The sequence below is a fragment of the Aotus nancymaae genome, unplaced genomic scaffold (assembly GCF_030222135.1).
Source record: "Aotus nancymaae isolate 86718 unplaced genomic scaffold, 86718_ANA_hifiasm-v0.15.2.pri h1tg000072l, whole genome shotgun sequence".
In the NCBI taxonomy this organism is placed as follows: domain Eukaryota; kingdom Metazoa; phylum Chordata; class Mammalia; order Primates; family Aotidae; genus Aotus; species Aotus nancymaae.
Genome location: NW_026988487.1, coordinates 13,031,551 through 13,053,113, shown reverse-complemented (window position 1 = coordinate 13,053,113; position 21,563 = coordinate 13,031,551). Strand labels below are relative to the sequence as shown.

General features: G+C 39.4%; 1 protein-coding gene across 2 annotated transcripts; it reads right to left on the bottom strand.

The window, feature by feature from the left end:
• Positions 1-299: 299 nt before the first annotated feature.
• WSB1 (WD repeat and SOCS box containing 1) lies at positions 300-21,427 on the bottom strand. Of its 2 annotated transcripts, XM_012449412.2 has the most exons (9): positions 21,104-21,427; positions 13,695-13,863; positions 11,377-11,645; positions 8,922-9,053; positions 6,571-6,671; positions 4,183-4,355; positions 3,577-3,690; positions 2,008-2,115; positions 300-1,746 (listed from the first exon to the last, which is right to left on the bottom strand). In XM_012449412.2, exons 1-9 carry the CDS (start codon positions 21,141-21,143, stop codon positions 1,587-1,589), a joined length of 1,266 nt encoding a protein of 421 aa, XP_012304835.1. In that variant the 5' UTR covers positions 21,144-21,427; the 3' UTR covers positions 300-1,586. The 2 variants fall into 2 exon arrangements, with proteins under 2 accessions (XP_012304835.1, XP_064223698.1); XM_064367628.1 differs by lacking the exons at positions 300-1,746; positions 2,008-2,115; positions 3,577-3,690; positions 4,183-4,355 and adding an exon at positions 5,256-5,713.
• Between the last annotated feature and the right edge of the window lie 136 nt (positions 21,428-21,563).

The following is a 21,563-nucleotide window of genomic DNA, read 5'->3' as shown; positions in this document are numbered from 1 at the left end:
TACGCTTATTATAGGCCTGTTAGTTCCCCACTAAAAGATATTATTTCTTTGGCTTAGTAGTCATTTTTCTGTGTTCTAGAGCTTTCCTATGCTTTTTTAAAGTATGCATTTACAACGGTTCTCCCAAAAACAAAACCACCATAAGAGCTGTTGCACTCGGGAAGCCCTGAATGATCTCTAGGGCACTCTTTCTTCATTGTTCTTTTTGATTAATTTGCCCGTGGTATGCCATCAATGTTACAATGGAGACAGAGAGAAAGCACTCGACCTAACCTGTTAAAGAAACATTTGCAATATACTGGTTTTTTACAAGTCTTTAATTAAAAAACTCAACAAAAATATATAATTGAGCATTTTACATAATGCATACATTCTTAATATCTGCAGGTAGGATAAATAACAGAAGGCAAAAGCAGATATACTGTATTGCTTCTCTTTGGCAACTCACCAATCATCCCCTGCAGAAACAGTGTTTTTTTTTTTAAATCCATGGTCTTAAAATAATTGTCCCTTAGTACAAACAAAATATTTAGCAATAATACAGAAGATGGATTTTTCAAATTAACACAGATTTATAATACTTTATACCACAAGGGTAAACTAGTAAGCTCCTTTCTAAAATTAAGGCAGCAGCAGTGTTTAAAGGAGGAAGGAAAAAAATACATCCTTTTTCTAGTTATATCCTGGCTCTGCCTTTTCTTTATTGTTACTGTTTTCAAATAATGTCACATTCAAACTCTACGTCTTAGATGCTATCCCTAAGGATAATAAAATCCTTTCCCTGTACATAAAAAACAGAGTTTCACTTCCAGGTCAGTCTGACACCCTCCAACCAAACACATTTCATATGAGGCAAGACAACGTTTTTTGTTTTTTTTTTTTTGAGACGGAGTCTTGCTGGAGTGCAGTGGTGTGATCTTGGCTTGCTGCAACCTCCACCTCCTGGGTTTAAGCGATTCTCCTGCCTCAGCCTCCCATGTAGCTGGAACTACAGGTGTGCACCACCATGGCTGGCTAATTGTTTTCGTATTTTTAGTAGAGACAGGCTTTCATCATGTTGGCCAGGCTGGTCTCAAACTGCTAAGTAACCTCAGGTGATCCACCCACCTTGGCCTCCTAAACTGCTGGGATTATAGGCGTGAGCTGCCATACCTGGCCCAGTTCAACTTTCTTAAGTCAGTATTTACAGATCTAACTCAGTGTCCCAGAATTTAAAAATTCCTTACACTTTACAGCAAAGATACATATTGTGGCTCTACTGAAGCAATATATACATGTCAGAACTAAAAATCAGAAAAGCAAAAGGGTCCATTCAACATATAGCAGCTTATATCTAAATATATACATGTATGTATATGTTTTCACAGTTAGATCTTTAAAAAAATTTATATTTGATATGTTCAGAAATATCTCTGTAGTCTATAAATAATATTTTAAAAGCTCAACTGATCAAAATGCAGTACAAGAACATATCAAATTAAATAAATCTTCTAAATCTTTAAAAACAGATACTTGAAGTCAGTAAAGCTTGAGGTTTGTGTTAAGTGTATTCTGTCAGTCCCTATGACTAGGGAAGGCAGAATTTTCTAAATACGATAGGAGAGAAACTCCAAAAGCTTGGAAGGAATTGGCAGCTCCTGGACTTCTCGGGTGGGCATCACTCTTCGGATTGACATGCGACATAAATGTTGCAGGCTAGGGACTTGCCGTGGAGTGGCCCAAAAATACACACTTCCGTCATGTGTCCTAAACAGAAATAAAGCACGTGCTCAGTCACCCAAGAATATGTATTTCAAAGTTGCTACAGCTCAAACCACTATCATCTAATACATGTGAGTCCTGGAGTCACAAACTTCACATTAAAACCCAACTAACCAGTGATGTATTCTATGACAAGGTCATATTACTCTAAAGAACACTTTCATTAGAGATTTACTGTCAATAAACTACTAGCAGCTAAAAGCCACCTTAAATTGCCCCTTAAAGAAAAGAGAAAAATTTATTTACCCAGCAGCTAAAACACTGCCATCAGTAGAGAAGGCACAGCAAAGACCATTGCTCAAAGGTGCAACTTGCACTGGATAATCCTCATCAATTCTCCAGAACCTCACCATTCTGAAAAGGAAATAAATTATTTAGTATCTTGTAGAAAATGTAAGGTAAAAGCATCTTTCAAAATTTAGAAAGAAACGCTATTGAGTTATGAGTCGCAAAATACACAAATCACACCAACAGGCAATGACTGTAACTTGCTTTATAAAATTATAAAATATTTTAAGGTCTATAAATACCAGTTGGTAAATTGGATGACCTTTCACTTAAGAGACTACCATGCACGGCTGCCTTCTCACCTTCCCAGTGTTCAGATCTAGAATGTTCAGACCCAGAGGCTTTTTCCCTACTTTCCTACACTTACAATACAACCAGTTTCTAGTCTGTTTCACCCTTTTCCCAAGACACTTTAAAAAGCTAGGTGGGCCTAGTGGCTCACAACCACAATCCCACCATTTAGGGAGGCCAAGGCTGGGGAGTCCAGGACTTTAAGATCAACCTGGGTAACATAGGAAGACCCTGTCTCTACAAAATTTTTTTAAAAATTAGCCAGGTGTGGTGGGGTATACACCTGTGGTGCCAGCTACTCAGAATGCTGAGATGGGAGGATCACTTGAGCCCAGGAAATCAAGGCTGTGGTGAGATGTGATTGCACCATTGCACTAGAGCCTGGGCAACAAAGCAAGACCCTGTCCCCTAAAAACAAACAGGAAAGGAAAAGAAAAAAAAGTTTTCACCTAGGCTGAGTGTATCTACAAATACAGCAGAGAACTAATATGCAGAATCTACCTGAGCAAACAGAAAAACCTCTCTCTCTCTGTTTGGTAACCTTCTGGAAAGATAAAAGAGCTGCCTTGCGAATTGATGTCACCAAACTACTCAATGCAATACGTATGAACACTGTATAATAAAAGGATGTGAAAATGGGATGGCTGCAACTAGTTTCTGTTTCTTATCAATAAGCAGCACATCTCATTCATGTGATATTTCATATTCTAGTCTCAATCGTGGTGGATACAAATTACTATTTATTCATAATTTTTTTTTTTGGTTTTACTATTTGTTTCACTTTAGAAATTTTCTTTCTTACAACCTTTGTAAGACATTACTTTAAAAAATCTCTAGGCCAGGCGCGGTGGCTCACGCCTGTAATCCTAGCACTTTGGGAGGCCAAGGTGGGTGGATCACTTGAGGTCAGGAGTCCAAGACCAGCCTGGCCATCATGGTGAAACCCCATCTTGGAAAAAAAAAAAAAAAAGTTAAAATAAATCTCTGTAAGCTGTGCTAAAAGCTGACTAAAAAATCAACCCACTATGCCTAAGCAAGTTAAACAAGGAACACAGGAAGGCATGCATTATCTTTAATTTACATAGATAATTATTCAGCTGATATTCTTTAAGAGACAACAAAATCTCCCAAGGACTTGTGTTGAGAAAGAGACATTAAAACTCTAACTGCAGAATGGCTTTAAGGCTTAAGAATGGAAAGGGTAATGGTAAGACAAGCTATAATGCACATACTTACTTATCATCAGCAAGGCTTGCAATATGCAGTCCATCATGGCTAAAAGATACAGATCGTACCCACCGGTCATTTGCACCTCCAGCAAATATTGGAGTAGGTGGGGGAAACAGGTGCCTAAGGTCAAATACATGTGTTCAGTGGATATCACAGTCACTTCAAGAAAATAAAATTACCCAGGTACAAAGTACATTTGTCTTTGAATATGTTTAAAGTAGCCTTAATGAATACAACTGAGATAACTGAGTTGTATCATACTAATAAAAAAGTGACCTGAAAAGAATTAATCTTTCATGATTTAAGATAGTAAGATTAAGTCCAACTTTGGTTTTAATTGTTTTTCTCCAACAAAAACTAAACATAATAATTAGTAGTTCTATACAGAGTTGAGTCCTGTTAAGTAGTAAGACTTTGATATATCAAGAGAGTCAAATTTACTTTTAGAATTTGTATCTAAAGCTCTGCATTAGTCAAGGGCTTAAATAATACCAAAATTTTAAATTACAATAAACTGCAATTTTAGGTTTCATATGTTGGTGATTCTAATTATTCAGATGACTTGATAGCCAGAGATGAATTATAGACTAAAATAATTCATGCTGTACCCACCCAAATTCCATCAGAATGTCTCCATTATGTGGATCCCAAATATATACTCGAGTATCATAAGATGCAGTAGCCAGTAATGCTCCATCAGGAGAAAAGTCACAAGCTACCACATCATGGTGATGTCCTTCTAGTTTCCGTATCATGGTATATTTATCCATATTCCAAAGGAAAACCTGCAATAAAAAGGCAAATGTTATAGCTTCATTCAGACACACAGAGGAAAAATGGCACATCTTAAACTAAAACTGCTAAATTTAATTAAGATTATATTAAACATAAATTATCAGTAATTTAAAGAATATGCTCAGTGTCATAGTCAGATTAAAATCAGTCTTTAAGTTAATTAAGGTAGACATGCAAATTCTATTTCAAATGTTTCTGTTAAATGTTAATTTAAAAATAAGCCTAAACATAAAATAAAGGCAATGCAACTTAACCACAAAGTTATACTGAAATACATTTATTCCAAAAACTAATTAACTAAAATATATGGAAATAAATAGGGTTAAGTACTACAAACCCCCTTCTCTTTTTTTCCAGAAACTACCAGATTTTTTAAGAAATATACAGACAGAAAACGTAAGGTTAACAAATTGTTACTCCATTGGCATCTCCCTTTGAGATAATCACTTGTTTACAATAGGCTTGGGTCACCAACTTGAGCCTAGGAAGAGAAACAGATACTGCAAGCAAATAGAATATTCACAGCCAAATGAAATTTCTTTGGCAAACAACAAGGACATGTTAAACCACATTACAAAATGAAAATGCTATTTTATGAAAATAATATAATTACATTTCCGTAAATTGAAATTTAACCATCTTATTTTTCCCAAACTGACCACAATCATTAGTCATTTTAAGTATAAAACAGTTCAATTATTTAAGAACAAATTCACATATAATTTTAGATTCTGAAGATTGTAGTTAACTGTGCAGAATAGCTCTAAATAGGATTCTAATGTTTATTTCAGTCTGTTATATTAAATGTGAGCTTGGAGGTTTATCCTAATAAGACAATCTCTCCTCTTGGAGCAAAGCAATTCTTTTTGCTTTTTTTTTCTTTTCTGCACAGACACAATATATTATTTCTAAAGGAAAATAAGTACAAATTTTAAATTGAATCAAAGACGTAAGATCTCTCTAGAATCTTAAAGAATTCCAAAAAATAGCACGGAGAAACCATTTGAGAGCCAAATACTTCATATTAAATTGGTTTCACTTGTCAGACTCCCAATTCCATCAAACTGGAAAATCAATTTACTCAGGAGTCAGTGGACTTTACTGTGGGGGAAATTACTTTAAAAAAGAAAAAAAGAAAGAAAGAAAAGCAGAAAGTGGACATCGACCAGCACCTGTGTACGTACAGTACACCTTGCAGCCGAATGCAAGGTTACTTCATCCTATGGTAAAGGTCGCCCCCAGCCCGGTAGCCAGAGATGCCACTCTTTCTGCCCAGCTAACACCATTGTGCGCCTGTGTGTGAGTGGTGCCAGCATAACCTCAATCACACCAATATTGCTGCCACCACCTGTGACAGGGAAAGCAAGAAGCATATGGAAAACACACAGCCTAAAATAGCAAAGTCAACATCTAATTTTGTTCTTCTTATGATTTGTAAATAACTAAACTGAGTATCTTGTTCTAACTTCCAAAATTTGTAACTATCATTTTAACGTATTCCTTGGCTAAATAAAATGCATTTCAACTAGCCTCCCACCCTCCATTAGTTCAAAGTGTATTGTAATTATCACATGTATTTAGACTTCAACCATTTCATAAATACTTGCAGTTACTGAGATCAATTTAACTATACTAACTTAGAGCTGGTAAACAACTAAAAGAGAGTTCATCAATAAGCATAACCCTCTTAACAGTCACATTACTTGTCTATAGGTATGCTATGTAAGATAAACAATATCAAATTTCACCTATAACAACTCTAGGACATACATGAGTGCTATTTTTATTCTTATGTTTTTTAAGTTACTTTTTTTCAGTTAAATGTACAGGACCAGCTGGGACTCAAAACTTTAGTACAGCAAACTGGACCAAAAAAATAAGAACAACAGAGAAGAAAATAATTAGCAAGGAAATGTCTTAACATATAGACTAGATCTCTTCTACAGCACATAAACTTTTCTAGACTTACAAAAAAACGCCCTAATATGACCTCATTTTCTATTATCTCTCAAAACAATTCAAATTCTCACTTGACAATCAATAACTATATTTCCTTCATGCAAATTCTCGCCCATCATGAAATAAAACATTTAAAATATTCATGACACCGAGCACAGACTTGATAGGTTACTTAGATTTAAAATGATTATGCACACATTATGATAATCCAATTCACAATGAATGTACAAGAACTTTGATACATACTGCTTTACTGGCTCCAACTGAACACAGCATGGAAGAGTCAGGAGAGAATGCACAGCTGTACACCCAGTTCTGATGCCCCCTCAATACTTTCATCATGTTTCCTGAACAAAAAGAAGTACCTGTATTAACCCTAGAATCCACTTCAAATGAGCAGCATTTCAAAACAGCAATAAATCACAGGATCACAAACATTTATAACTGAAAGCAATTTATCTCTAACAAGGGTTACCAATATACATCAGCTGCTTATTTCTGTAAATTAAATTGTACCAAACACAATCCTGTCCATGTGTTTATGTTGTGCTCTATAGCAGACGATATGGTGCGCAAGCCTAAAATATTTAACATCTAGCCCTTCAAGAAAAAGTCTGGGGTCAGGCATGGTGGCTCACACCTGTAATCCCAGCATTTTGAGGGGCTGAGGTGGGCGGATCGCTTGAGGCCAGGAATTTGAGACCAGCCTGGCCAACAGGGTGAAACTCATCTCTACTAGAAAATATTTAAAAAGTAGCCAGGCATCATGGTGCATGCCAGTAATCCTAGCTACTTGGGAGGCTGAGGCTCAGAATTGCCTGTACCCGGGAGGAAGAGGCTGCAGTGACATGAGACAGCACCTCTGCACTCTAGTCTAGGTGACAGAAAAAGTCTGGAACCCCCAACCCCACCCCATCTATAGAAGGCAGAATTATTTTAGCCTAATCCCCTTATTTTAAAAATAAGCAAGGTTAAGAAACTTGAACATCTTCAAAACGCCTTTTCATTCTTCCTTTCTGATGAACTACAACCCATTCCAAAGTCCTTGTATATTATACCCACAATAGACAACTATGCTTAACTATATTAAACTATTAGTTTTACAAATATTTACTGAGTGCCTACCGCATGCCAGGCCCTATGTCAGCACTGAGGACATAGCTGAAAAAAAAGACAAGGACCCCACTCTCTTGGAGCTTATTTCTTACTAAGCCTACATTCTTAAAACATGTACAGGCCGGGCGCGGTGGCTCAAGCCTGTAATCCCAGCACTTTGGGAGGCCGAGGCGGGTGGATCACGAGGTCAAGAGATCGAGATCATCCTGGTCAACATGGTGAAACCCCGTCTCTACTCAAAATACAAAAAATTAGCTGGGCACGGTGGCACGTGCCTGTAATCCCAGCTACTCAGGAGGCTGAGGCAGGAGAATTGCCTGAACCCAGGAGGCGGAGGTTGCGGTGAGCCGAGATAGCGCCATTGCACTCCAGCCTGGGTAACAAGAGCGAAACTCTGTCTCAAAAATAAAAAAAATAAAAAAATAAATTAATTAATTAATTAAAAAAAAAACATGTACATTGCTGAAATTAGTTTGAGATAAGGAAGCATCATTCAATATGCAAAAGAAAATGAAAACCGAAAATAAAACAGTATTTCAGTATTTTATTTCAGTATCAAAATAAAAACAGTATTTCAACTGTTGGGATCCCTTTGCACCTCAACAGCTGAGCAGAGAAATGATAAAACACAGAGACGGTCCTCATGATTTGTTAATGTTAGCATATTACTTTATTAAGCAATGGTTACTATCTATCAGCTGGAACATCTCCAGATCTGAGGGTTTTGTTTCCTCCTACATTCAATTTAAGCTTTCTTACTCCTAGGCAAGCCTGTTAACCTCTAGCTTGAACCTGCTGCAGCACCAATAGACCTTAAATGTAAGGTTTTAGTTAAACACGTAAACTCTTTTACTCAGGACTAAGAAAGGGGAAGAGATGCTCATCTTAAATGAAGCAGCATCTTCAAAACTTTGTAAGGTTTTTGAAAAAGGTGAGTACTTGACACCAACATATCTTCCTTTGTATTGGACAATAAATCTTACTTTTTGTAAAAGCATTTCTTAACCTAGCCAACTTATTATTATGCTTATTAATATTTACATGTTATAAATTCTGGTATATAGGTCATGTTTTAATTTAAATTTTATTAGATAATAAGTTACTTCAAGATCTACCTAAATTTTCACTAAGCCAATGCAGGAAGTTAATAACCCTCCCTAAGGGGACACAAACACAGACAAGTTCATGTAAAACCCTAAATCTGATCCAGATTTGGTCCTCAGATAGTTAATATAGATCTGTGTGGTTAGTTTCTGAATAATTATCAGATCATTTACTTCAAATAATTGTTGGCTCCTATTCTGGGTCACATTTATGTTTTCTTTGATCTATTCAGGAAAAGAATCAAAGGATTAGGCACAGAAAAGGAACTTTGATCACATGCCATTTTTAAAGTCAAATGCCCCAGATGTTCCCAATACCTCTCAATGGTAGTATCAAGGAACATGAAGCCTTGTTCATAGCCTGGAAAAAAGACATACCATCATCTTTCAGGTCCCATACTCTGAGAGTTTTGTCTCTTGAAGCTGACACCAGGATCAAGCTTCCATCTGGAGCAAAAGTTAAATCTCTGACCACTTCAGTATGATCTACCAAGTTAAGGAGGAGTTTTCCTAAATGTAGTAGAAACGGGGGAAAAAAAGAAAGTATTAATGTATTTTTATTTTGTTCTTAGCTTTGTTGAGACAGGGTCTCACCCAGTCACTCAGGCTGGAGTGCAATGGCGCAATCTTGGCTCACTACAGTCTTGACCTCCTGGGTTCAAACAATCCCCCTACCCCAGTCTCCGAAATTTTGAGATGGGAGTCTCACCATGTTGCCCAGGCTGGTCTAAAACTCCTGGGCTCAAGTGATCCCCCAGCTTTGGCCTCCCAAAGTGCTAGAACTACAGCTATGAACCACCACACCGGGCCGACAATATTTTTTATAGGCTTCTACTTTCAAAAAGTAGAAGTAGAGTTGCTTACCATTAAAAAAAGATGAATAGAAATTCTTGGCATCTCTTTATTTTACCAAGTATAAAATGATTTCTTTATGATTGCTCCCTTTAGAGATTTGCTATTTATATTGTTTTTAAGATGGTCTCTTTCCAGGATAGTAAAGCCTAAATTTATTAGAAAAATTAAAAGGGGGCCAGACACGGTGGCTCATGCCTGTAATCCCAGCACTTTGGGAGGCCAAGGCAGGTGGATCACCTGAGGTCAGGAATTCGAGACCAGCCTGGCCAACAGAGCGAAACCCCATCTCTACTAAAATACAAAAATTAGCTGCATGCGATAATCCCAGGTACTCAGGAGGCTGAGCCAGGAGAATGGCTTGAACCCAGGAGGTGGAGGCTACAGTGAGCCCAGATTGTGCCATTGCACTCCAGCTGGGTGACAGAGCGAGACTCTGTCTCAAAACAAAACAAAACAAAACAAAGAAAAATCAAAAGGGAAGCCGGGAGCAGTGGCTCACACCTGTGATCCCAGCAGTTTGGGAGGGTGAGGCAGGTGGATCATCAAGACAGGCCAGACCAACACGGCAAAACCCCGTCTCCACTAAAAATACAAAAAATTAGCCAGGTGTGGTGGCACATGCCTGTAATTCCAGCTACTCAGGAGGCTGAGGCATGAGAATCACTTGAACCTGGGAGACGGACGTTGCAATGAGTACAGATTGTGCCACTGCACTCCAGCCAGGGTGACAGAGTGAGACTTTGTCTCAAAAAAAAAAAGAAAGAAAAATTAAGAGGAAACTCCTGAAATGTAAACAACCTCCTAGATCATGTTAACATTAAGAAAAGCACCCAAATTATAATTTTCCAAATCTTTTAGTATGACTTTAAAATATAAAATCAAATTATTTATTTGCTTGTTATTTGCCTGGCCTTGGATTACTCATTAACTGTCAAACTCCCAAAAGATACATGTTATCCCACAACAACTTAGTTTCCAAACATTATCCCAGCGAAAAAATGTATTTACCTAATACTGTAAGAGCTTTGTTTTCTAGGAAAATCTGTGTGTTCATCTTATTTTTTTTTCAAGAACCCAAATTTTGACTCGTTATCACCTGTTAGTATCATTTGCTATGTTCTAATGTACATGTTATTTTAATGCTCATTTAAAAAATCCTTTACATCTTTGAGTACATATATGCCCAAAAAGTGTTTGAGGTAATAAGCAACACATTTACTTTTAATTGCTCAAAGAATTTAACTTCTCAACCTATCTAAACGTTCACTAAACCTTTCCAAAGGTGAGATAATGAGTACTGAAATCTGATTTACCTTCAAAACCTCTAAGCCATCATTGAAAAAGCATATTAAAAAACACCTTACCATGTGAGCCATAAACTAAATAACTACTTTATAAATGACAGGCCGGGCGCGGTGGCTCACGCCTGTAATCCCAGCACTTTGGGAGGCCGAGGCGGGTGGATCACGAGGTCAAGAGATCGAGACCATCCTGGTCAACATGGTGAAACCCCGTCTCTATTAAAAATACAAAAAATTAGCTGGGCATGGTGGCGCGTGCCTTAATCTCAGCTACTCAGGAGGCTGAGGCAAGAGAATTGCCTGAACCTAGGAGGCGGAGGTTGTGGTGAGCCGAGATCGCGCCATTGCACTCCAGCCTGGGTAACAAGAGCGAAACTCCGTCTCAAAAAAACAAAAACAAAAACAAAATAAATGACAACTAACTAAACATTCCCTAGAAAGCCTTTTCTACTATAATATTCTGTAAAGAGTGATGAAGCAATGTGAACTCTACTGTTTTCCTAAATTAAAAGCATGAGCTGAAGAAGGTGCTATTCAGGTCAATCACAAAGACACACCCACATCATAAAATCTTGCTTTTCAATAAGCTGAAACTCTCAAATCCTAATTCCAGTGCCTATGAGCAGTGCCCTGCATCATAAAATAATAAATTTGCTTTAAAAACTATGAATCCATACCTGTATATACATCCCATATTTTGATACGCCCATTGTTCAACCCTGTAGCAAGAAGTAGCTGATCTTGTCCAAATCTGAAGCGATGCCATTCTATATTTACACAGCGACTCTGTTTTTCTGGAACTGAAGACCCAAAAGCAAGACTCCAGACTATATCTCCACAGTCTATAATATGCTCACGAGGCTTATTTTTCTGACCACCATCACTGTTCTGTCTTGGCAATCTTAAACTGCTTGAATTGGTAACGTTCTTGGTGCCATGCAAGAGGCTGGGGAGGGGGGAAGTCAGATTGAAATTGAATTATTTTTCACTCTGCACTCCTCTGGACATTGAATAATTACAAATGTTTATTAAAATAACCTCAATATGATTATAATGACACTGACTGAGTAAGAACAGAATCCTATAGATAGGAAGAAAAAAGCTGCTATTTGAACTATGAGAAGGACCAAATAAATTCAGTTCATTAATAGAAATTCTCAGCAACTGAGTAGTAAGTTCAACAATAAAGCAATTTATAGTATAACTTATTTGCCTCCCAATTTTCCTCAAAACCACTGTATCAACTGGGGCTCCTTCAACCTAAAAGCAAAAGTATAAGTAAGCAAGAAAAAAGAAAAACCAACCCCGTAACTTAAGATAGGTCAAGCTGATATCAGAAAATTGCCTTAAGGGGAAAAAAAAACTCAAACCTTAATAATCAGTTTCCCATAGGTTCTAGATCTCAAGTAATATGTAATGAGCACATTAGTGACTATAACCATGAAGGTCTACTAGATACAAAAAAAAATAAAAAAATAAAAAAACAGAAAAATTCAATATAGCACATGATACATTTTTAAAAAACTTTCAACAAACATTCAAACTCAATTTACCCCAAGCAGAGGGACCATAAGTCCATTAAAAAAAAAAATTGGCTGGGCTCTGTGTCTCATGCCTGTAATCTCAGCACTTTGGGAGGCCGAGGCAGGTGGATCACCTGAGGTCAAGAGTTTGAGACCAGCTTGACCAACATGGTAAAACCCTGTCTCTACTAGAGATACAAAAAATTGGCTGCTCTGCCTATGGAGTAGCCATTCTTCATTCCTTTACCTTCTTAATCAACTTGCTTTCCAAAAAAAAAAAAAAAATTAGCTGGGTATGGTGGCAGGCACCTGTAATCCCAGCTACTCGGGAGGCTGAGGCAGGAGAATCATTTCACCCAGGAGGGGGAGGTTGCAGTGTAAGCTGAGATGGCGCCATTGCACTCCAGCCCTGGTGACAAGAGCAAAACTCTGACGCAAAAAAGAAAGAAAGGAAAGAAAGGAAAGAAAGGAAGAAAGGAAGAAAGGAAGGAAGGAAGGAAGGAAGAAAGGAAGAAAGAAAGAAAGAACACAATCTATGCACCAGTGTTATCCAACAAAATGTTGTGAAATCCAAAAAACTTCATATCACAGAAGTCACTTGCTCTGGCAAAACACTATATATACCTGTTAGACACAATCTGACTTTTTAACATACAGATAATGTACAAATAAGACCAGAAAACCCCTTTTTTTGAGAGAGAGAGAGTTTGGTACTGTCGCCCAGGCTGCAGTGGAGTGGTGCTATCTCTACTCACTGCAACCTCCACCTCCTGGGTTCAAGAAATCCTTCTGCCTCAGCCTCCGGAGTAGCTAGGACTACAGGTGTGTAACGCCACATCCAGCTAATTTTTGTATTTTTAGTAGAGATAGGGTTTCACCAGGTTGGCCAGGTTGGCCTCGAATTCCTGACCTGAAGTGACCTGCCTGCCTTGGCCTCCCAAAGTGTTAGGATTGACAGGCATGAGCCACTGTGCTCAGCTGAGACTAGACAATTCTTGTTTGTTTTTGTTTTTTGAGAGAAGAGTTTCACTCTTGTTGTCTAGGCTGGAATGCAGTGTGAGATCTCAGCTCACTGCAACCTCCGCCTCCTGGGTTCAAGAGAGTCTCCTGCCTTAGCCTCCCAAGTAGCTGGGATTATAGGCATGTGCCACCATGCCTGGCTAATTTCTTTTTATTTTTAGTGGAGACAGGATTTTATCATGTTGGCCAGGCTGGTCTCAAACTCCTGACCTCAGGTGATCCACCCACCTTAGCCTTCAAAAGCGTGGGGATTACAGGCATCAGCCACCGCATCTGGCCCAGAAAATTCTTTACACAAATTTGCCAATAAATATATTCAGCCCATGATTAAAACTCACAACACCATCTATAAAGTAAAATTAAAATATCAAAATGTTTTTATTACCCTATACCGAGAGAAAATAGTAAATTCCACCAACAGATACAAAATACAAAAAAAGAAAAAATCTTACAAGTTCTGAAGGCACTGGGACCACGGAACAAGCTTTACTGTACGATGTCCTTGTGACCAAGCAAAGTATGAACCATCTGGAGCAAAAGCAACAGTCCAATTTTCACGACCACATTTCTTGTCAAAAGGAGCTGCAGGAGCTAAAAGTTCACCTATAGTACGTGATCTCACTAAAAGGAAAAACAAAAATACTGGATATCACATATAACCAACACATAATCCATGTGAGACTGCTTCCATATTACTTTGGGACTGTTTCTTCCCTCTTCTATGCAGACAGGGTATAGTGAGTTCTGATTTCCATCCTCTAACAGGGGGTATGCAGTATATGAAGACCCCTTAATGATAGTGACTAGCTCCAAGTTTTGATAAAGTGATCTTACTAAAATTTCCCAATGCAAGAGTTTTTAAGAAAGTTTCAATAAAAACTGTTCAAGTAATAATAACGTAATGACTAATTAAACCTAACAATTACAAAAGTCCTAACTTTTACATTATATTATGTTCTCATCAAATTATTAACATTTAAACTGCAAGAGATTAAACTTAGTTTGCAAAAAAAGTATCTTCCAAATTAAGTTTCTTAGGTTTCAAAAACCATATATCACTATAAGACACAGTATTACACCATTACTCAAACAAAAGCACTATAAAATATGCTATTCAAACAAATACTTTTATCCTTTTCAGGCCCAGGTCACAAAAATCACAAAATCCTCAGAGCTAGAAGACTTTAAGGCTGTCTAATCCAACCTCCCAACCAGTGCCTTAAAATGCATTATAGGCTGGGTGTGGTTGCTCACACCTGTAATCCCAACATTTCGTGGGGCTGAGATGGGCAGATCACTTGACGTCTGGAGTTTGAGACCAGCCTGGTCAAGATTATGAAACCCTGTCCCTACTAAAAATACAAAAATTAGCAGGATGTGGTGATGGATGCCTGTAATCCCAGCTAGCTACTTGGGAGGCTGAGAAGAGAATCCCTTGAACCTAGGAGCAGAGGTTGCAGTGAGCCGAGAAAGTGCCACTGCACTCCAGCCTGGGCAACAACAGAGCGAGACTGTCTCAAAAAAAAAAAAAACTTAAAATAAATAAAATAAAGTAAAATGCATTATAGCCAGGCATGGTGGTGTGCTGGAGCATGCCGGCAATCCCAGTTTCTTGGAAGAATCACTTGAACACAGGAGGTGGAGGTTGTAGTGAGCTGATATCGCACACCGCATTCCAGTCTGGGCAACAAGAGTGAAACTCTTGTCTCAAAAAACTCCGTAAGAACTGCTTGAACCCCGGAGGTGGAGACTGCAGTGAGCCAAGACTGCACCACTGCACTCCAGCCTGGGTGACAGAGCAAGACACTATCTTTAAAAAAAAAAAAAAAAACATTATATTCACAAATCTCAAATAGTGGTCCTTGAGTCTTTCTAATGGACCCCCAACTGATTCAAAAATGGAATTATTTTGGTTTCTAAGAACAAAAAAAAAAATGGACAATGTCTTACATTTTAAATTAAGATTACCCAAATTTTGTAATCCTAAGAAAAACTGGCATATCACCGGAGTATATAAAGAACGTTACTTCCATATTTAACAAAAAGCATGATCAACAAGCTCATACTGCAATGTATGCATGCAAACTTAGCTAGAATTTCCTCAATTTGGGGAAAGGCTCCTCTTTATCAGTGTATCACCTATTCTGGATTGGTCTTGATTTCAAATGTTACTATTTTTCCTTTTCTGTTATTAGTTATTGTCAGTTTAGCTTTTCTATTATCTATTTTGTGGTCAGTTGTGTGGTCAATTCTACAGTGTATAATAATATATTTTTATGTATTTCTGGCTTAAACTTTCCAACACCTAAGCTTTGATATATACTACGTATTGCTGTTAATGTAAGAACCACTTACACTGCTATAGCTAGAGGATACACACACACGCGAGCGCACACACACACCCACACACCCAAAATGTACTTGTTCAGTCTGAATGTGTGCTCCATCAACAGCTAGTACAGCACCTGGCATACGACAGGTGCACAGTAAATATTTATTGAATAAATACAAAAGCACACATATATGCTCCCATTCTAAAGTGATTTAAATATGTTCTCTGCCCAATTATTGATACTTTAACAAATTGGTGTGGTTTAAAAAACCAAAACAAAAAGCCTGAGACCTACTTTTCTTGATATTCATAATAAAGCTTACACTGTTTTGGTGCACCTGAGACCACTTTTAATAACTCAAAATCTCCATCCTACCACTGTACCCACTCAGTACTGATTCAGACCTAAGAGAAAAAGCCTAATGCTATCCTCGTATGACATTTACATATTGAAGATAGCCTTGAAGGAATCTTTTTGCCAAGCTAAAATATCTCTATCCTTTCAATCATTCCTTAAATGACATGGCTTCAAGTTCATTTCCCATCCTAGCTTCATTACACTTTTCTGGATAAACTATAGTTAGTAGTGGCCCTCATAAAAGTGGCACCCAGAACTAAGAACAATACTTCAGGTGTGGTTTAATCACAGCCACAGGGTCCCTCACCGACCCACCCACCCTATATTAGCACAGCATAAGATGACATTAACTTTACTGGCAGTCACATAACGTTTTTCTTTTGAGTCAGTGTCTCGCTCTGTCACCCAGGCTGGAGTGCAGTAGCATGATCACGGCGCACTGCATCCTCGACCTCCCAGGCTCAGGCAATTCTCCTGCCTCAGCCTCCCAAGTAGTTGGGACCACAGACATGCACCACCACACCCAGTAATGTTTTTATTTTTGTAGAGGTAGTAGGCTCTCCCTTTGTTGCCCAGGCTGGTCCCAAACTCCTGGGCTCAAGTGATCCTCCCACCCTCCACCCAAAGTACTGGGATTACAGGTATGAGTCACATAACTTTCTTAATACAAAATTCACAAACTTGGTAACCCTCAAATCCCTGCTGATACGTTTTTTTAACAGACAAATGATTTCAGAAAGAGCATGCTGCTCCAATTTTCCTTACATTTTTCCAAACCCAGAGCCTTATACATTCCTCTCAACAGGGTTCTTTATATGACTGGCCTCTAAATTTGCAACCCCTGCCTGCCTAATTTTTTAGACAGGGTCTTGCTCTGTTGCCCAGGCTGGAGTGCAGAGGCAAACTGGTAGGCTTAAATGATTCTTCCTCAACTTCCTGAGTAGCTATGGCAGGGACTACAGGCACATGCCCCCACACCTAGCTAACTTAAAAAAATTAATTAAAAAAAAATTTTTTTTTCTTGAGATGGAGTCTCGCTCTGTAGCCCAAGCTGGAGTGCAGTGGCGTGATCTCGGCTCACTGTAACTTCTGCCTCTGGGTTCAAGCAATTCTCCTGCTTCAGCCTCCCAAGTGGCTGGGATTACAGTCATGTGCCACCACACCTGGCTAATTATTACTTTTTGTATTTTTTTCTTCTTTTTCTTTTTTTAATTTGCTACAATATTAACCATTAATACTGATACTTTTTGTATTTTTAGTAGAGACAGGGCTTCATCATGTTGGCCAGGCTGGTCTCGAACTACTGACCTCATGATCCACCTGCCTCGGGCTCCCAAAGTGCTGGGACTACAGATGTGAGGCACCACGACCGGCAAAAAAGCCAGTTTTATAGACAGGGTCTTGCTATGTTGCCCAGGATGGTCTCCAACTCTTGGTCTCAAGCAATCCTTCCACCTTGGTTTCCCAAAGCAGTGAGATTACAGGCATGAGCCACTGCATCAGTCATAATTTTTTTTTTTAATTTGGATTCCTGTTAAACCACATCTATCTTTTAAAATTCATAAATTTCAAGAGAAAAAAATGTCAAGTTCACAAATAAGGGAAGGAAGTTTTAAAATTCAACTTAAAAGTCTCTAAGAATATTTATGTAACTTGTACAAGAGGAACAGCCCTTGCATTCAATTTCAAGGACATCTCACAAATTAGACTAAAACTAAGCTCTCCCTTAGCAAGCATAAGGCAAGACTAAATTTCTCACACAAGACTCTTTTTTTTTTGAGACAGAGTCTCACTCTGTCACCCAGGCTGGAGTGATCTCGACTCACTGTACCTCCGCCTCCCAGGTTCAAACAATTCTCCCTACCTCAGCCTCCTGAGTAGCTGGAATTACAGGCACCCACCACCACACCCAGCTAATTTTTGTATTTTTTAGTGGAGACAGAGTTTTGCTATGTTGGCCAGGCTGGCCTTGAACTTCTGACCTCAGGTGATCCACCCGCCTCAGCCTCCCAAAGTGCTGGAATTACAGGTGTGAGCCACCGTGCCAGACCCAGTCTGTATTTTAAAGTTAGTCTATATTTTTCTTCTACCTTGACCACAATCATGGTACTCCTTGTGTACAGTGGTAACAGGACAGGCACACTGGTAATCCCAATACTTTGGCAGGCCAAGGTGGATGGATCACTTGATCCCACAAGTTTGAGACCAGCCTGGGATTTATATGAAGACCTCATCTCTACAAAAAATTTTAAAAATTAGCAAGTGTGGTGGCCTGCACCTGTAATTCCAGGCTGAGGTGGGAAGATTGCCAGGAGACAGAGGCCTGCAGAGAACCAAGATTTTCCCACTACACTCCAGCTTGGGTGACAGAGCAAGACTCTATCTCAAAAAAAAAAAGACAGAGAGAGAGAGAGAGAGAGAGAGAGAGAGAGAGAGAGAGAGAGAGAGAGAGAGCGCATGCGCACAGGCTGGGTACAGTGGCTTGTGCCTGTAATCCCAGCACTTTGGGAGGCCAAGGCCGGCAGATCACCTGAGATCTGGAGTTCAAGACCAGCTTGGCCAACATGGTGAAATGCTCCCACCTCTACTAAAAATACAAAAAATTAGCCAGGCATGGTGGCACACATCTGTAATCCCAGCTACTCGGAAGACTGAGGCAGAAGAATCGCTTGAGCCCTAGAAGTGGAGGTTGCAGTGAGCTGAGATTGCACCACTACACTCCAGCTTGGACGACAGAGCGAGATTCCATCTCAAAAAAAAAAAGTAAAAGAGCAGTAACAATTACCAAAAAATTGGTTCAAATAGATAGCAAAGACTATGAAATAACAATGTAATTTATTCTCAATTATATATAAACTCAAAAAGTAGGGCCATTATAAATCCTGCCAAATAAATGCATTACTCTGTTAAAGTTTACTAATAATTGCCTTGACTGTGTTTCCTTGCAGGATAATAGGTATATCAAACTTATTTTTGCACTTTAATCAAATGATTTAAGCACTCAATTTAAATACTGTACAATTTTAGAAATCCAGCACAAAGTGTGTAATAAAGTGCTTTGAAAAAAGTTTTTTAAGTTAAACCTTTTAACTGTTTAATGTTAGCAACAGAAATGTATGATGTAATAACCTTGTTAAGGGAAAGGCTGTCTGCCATGGGAAATCAGCCATAAGATACAACACTACATTATTAATATCTGTAAAATAGTAACACATCATCTGTGTCACTGCTTAACCAAGCAAACCAGATTTAACTCCTTCTTTACATTCCTCCCCAAAATTTCATAACCAGAAAGGAATGATCAGTGCCTTGTGAAAGAGGGCAGTAGCTCAAGGCAGTAGTAGCACACAGAATTATTGAATCATTCATGGAATCTTGCCTCTACTCTCAGTATGTCCTTGAGAAACTAAATTTGACTTGGCTATAATTAACACCCAAGGAAAGAAAAAAAGTAAATCCTTATTCATAAATTAAAAGTTACACAGAGAAATAAATGTTTAACCTTGTATCCAAATTATTCAAAAAAAAAGGGAAGAAAAAAACTGGGGTTAAAAAAAAAAGCTTAGAAAAAGCAAAAGTTTTTCTAGATATTTGGTGCTTAGCTAATAACTTTTTATACCAACCATATCCAGGAAATAACACTCCTAAAGATGAAAAAGAAAGAAAGAGAGAGAAAGAAAGGAGAGAAGGAGAGAGAGAAAGAGAGAAAGAGAGAGAGAGAAAAGAGAAGTGAGGGGGGCTGGCGCGGGTGGGGGTGACACTTAGTGGATGGTTCTACTTTATGTAGGTATGCTAAGAAACCCTACTCATCTTTTAGAAAACAGGACCAGAAAGTTTTCAAAATCGTTTATCAGGATGAAATAAAATACAGATAAAAGAAAGGCAGATCACTCATCTACAGTATTATGGCGTAGTAAAGTAAAAGAAAAACCCACTGAACTGATAAGAACTTGAGTTCTTTGTTCCACTTTGCGACATACTTTCTAGTCTTAAAATACAGTTAAAATAATAACTGGACACAAATTTTGTGCTCTTTGCATCTTTTTTTAAAAAATTTTGTCTGAACTCTGCTACAATTTTTTTTCCTTTTTTTCTGTGTTTGTATCTTTAAAATGGTTATTAAAACCAGGGTTAAAGTCCCTTCCTAATCAATCACCCCTAGGACAACAAAAGTCCTGCATTCTAAAATAGCTGTTTCTAGATATAAACATTCACCCACATATAAAACAGTGGACGTTTTGGCTTCCTCAGCCTCTTCCCTTCTCTAGAAATATCTCCTCTTTAATATTTAGTAAAGACACACATTCACTTCCAGCAGGAAAATGTAAATGCTCTCTGCTCAGTGACCACAGCTAATTATTACTTAACACAGTAAGATCAGTGTTTGCTAACTCCCTAACACCTTCAAAAGTTGTTGCAGTTATTTTACTTTAAAAGAGGATTTAAATAATGCGAGGTGCTTTCCACTGAGCCACTAAGTAGGTGTGGACGCACAACCTTCAACACCGATTGCCCTGGGCTAGACACTAAGCCAGAAAAGCCTTTCCAGAGTTTGCTCTTCCGCACAACAGTTTTCCTTCTGTCACTCCACCCAACCACCCTGCTCCTCCCATAAGTGTTTGAAAGATAATTCTGAAAGAGTCTCCTCCCCCGAACTGCTGCCATTCTTAATGCTACAGCATTTTTTAAAATACAGTATTGCCTTTTCCAGGCTGTTGGAACCTCTTCCAGTCACGTTTCTCATCTACGAGCGGTTAGCATACACTAGGATACTCTCCTTTCATTACAGCTCAGAACTCACAAGTTTACTTTTCCCCATTATAAACCTAAAGTCCCTGAGTGGCCCTTCCCTGTCCACTCGACAGTCAGGCCCTGAGCCAAGAGACTCCCAGGACAAGAGCCCTGCGCGGACCTCCGATGATTAAACTGGGGTCCGTGCCCGCCCCGGCCACACAGCAACCGCGAAGGAGCACAGTAGGTGCTACATCCACGTCGGTGCCATTTATCCCTCAGCCAACTCCCACCAAGGCGGTTTCCTCCTTGCTCGTGGGCTGGCCCTGGCTCACTTAAGCTAATCCCTCAGACTCGGAGTCGCTTCCTCCCAAACCTGCTCCGGGGAGTCCCTGCCTCTCCTCGACCTCCACGCGCCCACCCACGGTCCCAATCCTCACCGATCTCTTTCTCGTTGACCCTCGGGGGAAAGCTGGCCATCTATGGGGCACCGTCTGATTCCGGGAACACGATGCGGACCCAACGACAGAGAAGAGAGCCGCAAGCGCTGAGGGGCGTGACGCGGAGTCGGTCCCTCCTGGGCCGGGGTACAGCGGAGACGGGCGGGGGCGGCCGCTGCGGCTTCTGCTAACTGCCCCGGGAAAGCTCCCGAAGGCCTCGGGCCAAACTACAGAGTCAAACACAGACAATAGACCCTGTACCCAACCTCCCGCCTACAGAGCTAGGCAGTCCCCTCAACACCGCCGGCCGCAATCCAAACACTGGAAACAAAATGGCGGGCGGCGCGGGAGATATCCGGGAGGCAGGGGCGCGTCCACGTGACGTCAGAGCCCGCGGCCCCGCCTCTCGACGCACGGGACGTGATCTCCTGCGCCGGGCGCGCGCTCGGGCGTTGCCTGT

Bases quoted from the DNA above. Each gene is read 5' to 3' on its own strand.
- WSB1 (XM_012449412.2), bottom strand. From the start codon at position 21,143: ATGGCCAGCTTTCCCCCGAGGGTCAACGAGAAAGAGATCG. The intron at 6,672-8,921 runs GTATGTCTTTTT...CTTTTTGTTCAG, and splicing joins ATGGGACCTGAAAGATGATG to GAAACATGATGAAAGTATTG. The intron at 3,691-4,182 runs GTGGGTACAGCA...ATTTGACCTTAG, and splicing joins GACATTCTGATGGAATTTGG to GCACCTGTTTCCCCCACCTA.